Genomic DNA, 7,393 nt, shown 5'->3' with positions numbered 1-7,393 from the left:
AGAAGCTCAGGACAAGGTATATTATAACAGTAAGGGGCACAGGATGGGGACATTATACCATAAAGGGGGTCATTATACAAGGAAGGGCCCATAATGGAGGACATTATTACAGGAGGTGACCCAGAATAGGGTATATTATTACAGGAAGAGGCACAGGATGAGGGACATTATAACAGGAAGCGGTCCAGAATTAGGGACATTATAACAGGAAGAGGCCCAGGACAAGAGATATTATAACAGGATGGGGGACATTATATCAGGAAGTGCCCAGAATGGAGGACATTATTACAGGAAGGGCCCAGGATGGGGGACATTATTACAGGAAGGGCCCAGGATGGGGGACATTATAGCAGGGTGAGCCCAGGATGGAGGATATTATTACAGGAAGGGCCCAGGATGGGGGACATTATTACAAGAAGGGCCCAGGATGGGGGACATTATAGCAGGGTGAGCCCAGGATGGAGGATATTATTACAGGAAGGGCCCAGGATTGGGGACATTATAATAGGAACAGGCCCAGGACATGGAATATTATAACAAGAAAGTCCACAGAATTGGGAACATCATACCAGGTATATCAATATAGATCTAGAATGCTACAGGGGTCAAAACATCTGAGTAACATGCAAGTGGATGCAAAAGTCCAAATTTTGCACTGAGGTCCATCAGGCTCTAGTTACCCCACTGCGGAAATGATAGAGGTTTATATAGGGGACGTGAGCATTGGTAAAGCCCAAACCTAATTTTTGTTTTATGGTGAATTCCCCTACTAAGGCAGATATTGCTTTTCCATGTTTTCACCTGTGACCTGGTTCATTCTCCGTTCAATGCATGATGGTCAGCCCCTATCAAATGGGACCAACCTCATTTGTCCCCCTCTATCCCCTCAGATGCCTCCATGACTTTATTTTTGGTCATGGTTAGACTTTAAAGATCTATTGAGCAATACCCGTCTCCTTTTGATGTTTTCCCTCTTGATGTGTGAATGGGTTCTACACAGAAGACAATGAATATTGTATTGTAAGGGATACACTTTATTGATTACATGTGGAATCAGTCTTCTGGAGTCATTTGTAACCTATATTGGAAGATGGAAGAGCTGAGCTCTAGATCATATCACTTAATAACACGACAGAAAATCCAGTTAATCAGATCTCCAATAGTCAAATCGTTAGTTTGTGATAGTGACAGAACCTTGAAAAACACTGATGAGGACATGTAGGGGCTCGGAGAATGTGCTGGTGAAGGTGTGAAGGTGTCTGATGGGGTCACACAACTCATAGAAGGACAGCTGCCCGGCCCCGTAGTCCAGATACACCCTGAATCTATGGCAGGTAATTCTGTGACCTAAATTGGTGGCACGTTTGTTATGGTTTAGGCTATAAACCTTCTCGTACCTCCGCAAACACCAGGATTTCTCGTTCTTGCCATTCATGAACTGGTCACCTTCTCTACTTATACTGGGATAACACACCCCAACTCTCCAGCTATTGGAATCGCTGGTGTCCACTTCGAAGAAATGTTGTCCAGCAGAGAAGCTCGTCAAGCTTAGGACTTGATATTCACGAAACCTCTCAGGTGTTTTGGGGCGATTCTCGTTGACCTGTGAACTAGTGGCTGTTTTCAAGTCATCTGATATAAGTATATCATTGGCGGCTGTACTTATATCCAGCACTATGTCTGTAGAGGTTTGGAGATACAGTCCTCTTCTCATATGTCTTATCATCTCAGATAGTGAATGTAATGACTTGGTGATCAGTATCATGTCCGGATCCCACACAATCTTTTTTTTCTTGTCGTCTTCCCGACAGTCATCATCTCCTGCCTCATCTATATCACAGAAGTCATCCCTCTCCGATTCCTGCTCTTGTAGGACAGTTAATGGATCAGCCGTGTGGTACAGCTCCTCAACGTGAGCCAGCTTCTTGGTCAACTCATCTTTTTCTTCTTGCACCTGATGGATCAGTTTGGAGAATGAAGCTGTCACTTGCTCCTCTTGCCTGAAGATCTCATTGAGGACCTTCTTCTCCAGGTCATCCAGGTGTCTCCTGAGGTCTCTAAACATGTCCATGACTTTCTCGTTGAGACCAGCTGCCTTTTTCTGCTCCTTTTTTCTACGTTCTTGTAGACTCTTGTGTCTTTTGTCAATTTGCTCTTTCTTAGATGTCAGTGTGTCCAGAACTTTTCTCAGTCTGTCTTTCTTTTTTATAGACGCCTCATCAACCATCTCCAGCTTGTGTCCTCGATGCAGTCTAGCTGAGCAATATACACATATACAAGCTGCGTCCTCGGAGCAGTAATACTCCAGGATCTTCTTGTGGATGGAGCATTTTATGCTCTTAGGGTTAGTAAGGAGGCCAGATAGGACATGTTCTGGAGACTTACTGTGAGCTCTTAGGTGGTCTTCACACAGAGAAGCTTCACAATGCAGGCAGGATTTAAGGGCAGGCACCTGGGAATGAAGGCAGTAAGTGCAGGAGACTTCGGACGTCAGTTCTGGCCGAGTAGATAGGAAACGCTCTGCGATGTTACGTAGCGTTATGTTCCTGTGCAGTGCGGGATGCTCTGGAAACTCTGCTCTGCAGTCAGGACAGGAGAAGACTGCAGCCTGGTCCTGTGTATCCAGCACCCGACCAATGCAGTCCCGACAGAAGTTGTGTCCACAGCTCAGGGTGACGGGATCTGTATAGATATTCAGGCAGATGGAGCAGCTCAGCTCGTCCCTCAGATCAATGGACGCCATTGTGGAAGGATGAGGATATAGGAAATAGGGGAGGCACTTGTGGTGGACAATAATCTTCTTGAAACCTGAAACTAAGAGGAGGAGACTGAAAGAACTGCCTGTTGTAGAGAAGACAACCCCCAAGGCAGGAGGTTTGTTACTGGGTTATAAAGTGAGTCACTGGTAAGAACAGTACAAAAAGAAATTCTGCCCTCTCCAATGAGGAAAATGTTTTCAGTCCTGAGACCTTCTTCAGACCACCAGATGTCCTCTCAATGTCACACCTTGTCAACACGTGGACAGTCTGAAATTCTGAAGAAGGTCCTAGAACTGAAAATGTAACACCCCGAGGTCGAGGGGTTTTCACCCGACACGTTGCCGGACCGGGGGTGCAGATCCTCTACGTCGTTACGGGCTGTCCTGGTTCGGTTTCGTGACCCCGAGAAGTACAGGAGGGAGGGAAGGCGGTGGACGGGTGGAAGGATAGAGGATGGGGGTGGTAGTGATGGTTAGGAAAGTCTTTTTAGATCGTGATGCCACCTGTGGTCCGCGGCCAGAGATGGGCCGCCACTGCAGGTGTTGCTCTCCGTGGCTGATGATGAAGGTCACAGCCGGGATGGTGTCGCTCCCCACAGGTGGAGCGGGGTTACCCCGGTGAGGATGATGGAGGACGGATGGGGGTGGCGGTAGTCCCCGTTGGCGCTGCAGCGCTGTGCGATGACGGCAAATGAGAGGCAGGGGCTGCGGTTCCAGGTCTTTTACTCACAAGTAGTTCAGGCGCTACCCCAGAGTACCGATCTCTGCCACGATGGGCTCCAGCCGATTCCGGATAGTTGGCGGTCACTGCCGGTGCCCGTGGAAGTCTTTCCAGTGAAGTGTCCCTCGGTTGCTATCCGGAACCCGGGCCGAGCCTCCAGCTCTAAGCCAAGGGCCCACAAAGAGAGCACGAAAACTCCTGTTGTCTGTGCGAGATGTTATCCCAAGCAAGTCAAGTCTGCTCTAGTGAGATGGTTGCGCCTACTTCTTACCCCAAGTGGTGCCCGCCCCCAGTGGTTGCCTTAGCCTACCGACTGGGGAAGTCCCATGCTTCGCGATGGCTAACCACCCTGTCTGCCCTAGTCCAACCACCTGTGGGAAAGAACCTTACTGTTGTATGTGTGTGTTTTGTGAAGGCACCAGCAGGTTAACCCCCTCCTAACCTGGGATGGATATTACCCCTGAAAAGTGGTGTAATACCCTGTGGCGCCTGAAGCCCAGGGGCACCACAAAAACATTTTCCACCTCAGAGACGGCATAGTTGCTTGAGTACTGAATCAAGATTTGGAAACTACCCAGTTCTGTCATGTGGCCAGCTCTGGCCCCTGAAGTTATCACCAGTCCTTCTGACAGACAACCCCAGACCACCAGCCAGGGACATCCTTCCACACTGGTGACTCCCACACGCCACTAGATGAAATTACCTCTGAATCACTGGTGCCTGGACCTTTGTCCTGGAGCCAGCTGCTCTACTGCTGCCATAGTGTTCCTACACCCTCCAGCCTCTTCCACGTGAGGGAAGGAAATGTGGGCTCGATGAGATGGCAGGTGATCATCAGAGACCGTGCTGATGTGTGTGGCTGAGCTGTGCTGGAAAACCCAAATCCAGAAAGATCAATATCCAATAAATATCAATAATTTTAGCCATATTTTTTGCACCTTTGGTGATGGACATTGGGTATCCTTTTTCTTTTACTCCGAACCCTATTTTATTCATCTCATTGTCAAGATCCCTCTCATCGGTACAATGTCTCCTCATACGTAACATCTTCTGAAGGGCAAACTGGTTTTCCAAAATTTGCGAAACCATGAGGCACCATTTAAGTTTTCAGTTATCAGAAATCGGCTCTCCCAGTCGTCTTCGGTGTCCACATGTCAGTATCACTTTGCAGTCACCAGTGATGTCTGTATCACTTTGCAGTCACCAGTGATGACTCTGCTCTCTGATCATAAACCTCATCTTCACAGACTCTTTTGCTGCCCAGGCGGGGTGGAGACACATGAGCCTATCTGCCTACATTTACTGCAGTCGTCAGGCGAGCTGGCAGTACACAAGGTTATTCATGACAAATGTCATCAGATGGTTAAAAGTGGAAAATATTAAAACTTTTTAAATCATTTTTTTATTCCATTAATTTTTCAATTGTTGTTTAATTAAAACATTAATTGTTTACAATTTTTCCCATTTTTTTTTTTTTAGTCACTTTAAGAATACCACTCTCTTGACCTATCGTTCAGTGCCTCATTTATGTTCTTCTCCTTTTCTTGGTATCTGGATCCTTCATGGGTTCGGTTGTAGGTCCTTTCCTCTTTTCTCACCACACAGCTCCCATCAAACTATCAGCAGATTTGGCTTTCGAAACCATCTCTACAGTGAGGCCAAAAGATCACTAACCCTTTTCCTGTGACAATCACCTAAATGTCCTCTGGGTTCACTGGCTGAGCAATATACATGTATACATAGATATTTTGTATGGTAAGAGTCCAGGATCTCCTCGTAGGAGGAGCACAAGCTCGGGGGTGGGATCACACATGTCTTCTGCTGCTTTGAGGTTGATTCTCAGAAGCTTCTTAATGCAGACATGTTCTTATAGAAGGAACATAGGCTGGGAATGATTTTTGACCACTTTTGGCCCATCAGTGTCCTACGTATGAAACCACACCCTGGGTTTGTGTATAGCTCCCCCTGCTGGTAGCTATTTTCTATATAACCCCCAGGTGGGTTCTCATGCCTGGTGAAGGCTTCATCTAATAATGATTGAGAGCAGAAAATGTCTTCACTTTTGGCAGATTCCAATGACTATGGTCCTGGAAGGAACATATTATATCAGGCAGATCTCAACGACTATGGTTCCGTAGGGAACATATCAGATCAGGCAGATCTCAACGACTATGGTCTCGTAGAGAACATATCAGATCAGGCAGATCTCAACGACTAAGATCTCAGAAGGAACATATCAGAACAGACAGATCCCAACAACTATGGTCTCAGAGGGAACATATCAGAACAGACAGATCCCAACGACTATGGTCTCAGAGGGAACATATCAGAACAGACAGATCCCAACAACTATGGTCTCAGAAGAAACATATCAGATCAGGCAGCTCTCACCAACTATGGTCCCTGAGGTAACATATCAGATCAGGCAGCTCTCACCAACAATGGTTTTGGAGGGAACATATCAAATCAGGCAGATCTCAACGACTATGGTCCCTGAGGTAACATATCAGATCAGGCAGATCTCAACAACTATGGTTTTGGAGGGAACATATCAAATCAGGCAGATCTCAACGACTATGGTCTTGGAGGGAACATATCAGATCAGGCAGATCTCAATGACTATGGTCTCGGAGGGAACATATCAGAACATACAGATCCCAACGATTATGGTCTCAGAGGGAACATATCAGAACAGACAGATCCCACCGACTATGGTCTTCGAGGGAACATATCAGATCAGGCAGATCTCAACGACTATGGTCTCGAAGGGAACATATCAGAACAGACAGATCCCAACGACTATGGTCTCAGAGGGAACAAATCAGAACAGACAGGTCCCACCGACTATGGTCTTCGAGGGAACATATCAGATCAGGCAGATCTCAACGACTATGGTCTCGGAGGGAACATATCAGATCAGGCAGATCTCAACGACTATGGTCTTGGAGGGAACACATCAGATCAGGCAGATCTCAACGCTTATGGTCTCGAAGGGCTAAGTATTACCGGTATATTCGGTCTCCGGGCTCCCAGCACCCTTATTCCTGCCAAAGCAGAGTCTGTACTGTAATATAATATAATATCACATGCGGAAGGTTTTATGGCGGATGTAAATCAGGAATGATTGTGATTTATGGGTCATAGACTCACTGTCTCCTCCGCTGGAGCCGGATGAGTCAGTCTGCCATCTCCATGCTGTCTGCAGATGATCTGCTCATATCTCTGACATAACGAGACCACCGTACAGCACCTACCACCAAATACTATGGCTACCAAATTCAGGGGGTAATTATAGGGCGCACAGAGGCAAATCGGGGAATTACTGGCAAATGCAATCCAGGAGAATCCAAGTGGAGAGATACAGACCCCAAACCAGATCCCTTATATACAGACCACATACCTCCTGGTTTAACACGGACCACTCACCAGCCCAGACATGTCCAGTTGTTTCTCTTATTTTATTACTGCTACTCTGAGGTATTTTTTGTGGGGGCATCATATTGTATAGGGGGCTGTGGGGGCATCATATCATATATAAGGGGTGGTGGGGACATCATACCATGTATAGGGGCTGTATGGGCATAATGTTGAATAGGGAGCTGCGGGGGCATCATACCATGTATAGGGGCATCATATTTAATAGGGGGCTGTGGGTCCATCATATATAGGGGATGGTGGGTACATCATACCATGTATAGGGGCTGTAAGGGCATAATATTGAATAGGGATCTGCGGGGGCATCATACTGTACCATGTATAGGGGCATCATATTTAAAAGCGGGCTGTGGGGGCATCATATCATATATAGGGGATGTGGGGACATTATACCAATTATACCATGTATAGCGGGCTGGGGGGCATCATATAATGTATAGGGGCTGTGGAGTCATCATACCATGTATAGGGGCTGTGGG

The 7,393-nt window shown here is 46.8% G+C and overlaps 1 protein-coding gene across 1 annotated transcript; it reads right to left on the bottom strand.

Annotated features, from left to right (window-relative positions):
• Positions 1-719: 719 nt before the first annotated feature.
• On the bottom strand, positions 720-3,022 carry LOC142310476 (E3 ubiquitin/ISG15 ligase TRIM25-like). Its single transcript, XM_075347998.1, has one exon. It carries the CDS (start codon positions 2,741-2,743, stop codon positions 1,172-1,174), a length of 1,572 nt encoding a protein of 523 aa, XP_075204113.1. The 5' UTR covers positions 2,744-3,022; the 3' UTR covers positions 720-1,171.
• Between the last annotated feature and the right edge of the window lie 4,371 nt (positions 3,023-7,393).

Source organism: Anomaloglossus baeobatrachus, chromosome 5, assembly GCF_048569485.1.
Source record: "Anomaloglossus baeobatrachus isolate aAnoBae1 chromosome 5, aAnoBae1.hap1, whole genome shotgun sequence".
In the NCBI taxonomy this organism is placed as follows: Eukaryota; Metazoa; Chordata; class Amphibia; order Anura; family Aromobatidae; genus Anomaloglossus; species Anomaloglossus baeobatrachus.
The sequence above is the reverse complement of the archived record's forward strand: the minus strand, read 5'-3'. Positions and strand labels throughout refer to the sequence as shown.

Bases quoted from the DNA above. Each gene is read 5' to 3' on its own strand.
- LOC142310476 (XM_075347998.1), bottom strand. From the start codon at position 2,743: ATGGCGTCCATTGATCTGAGGGACGAGCTGAGCTGCTCCATCTGCCTG.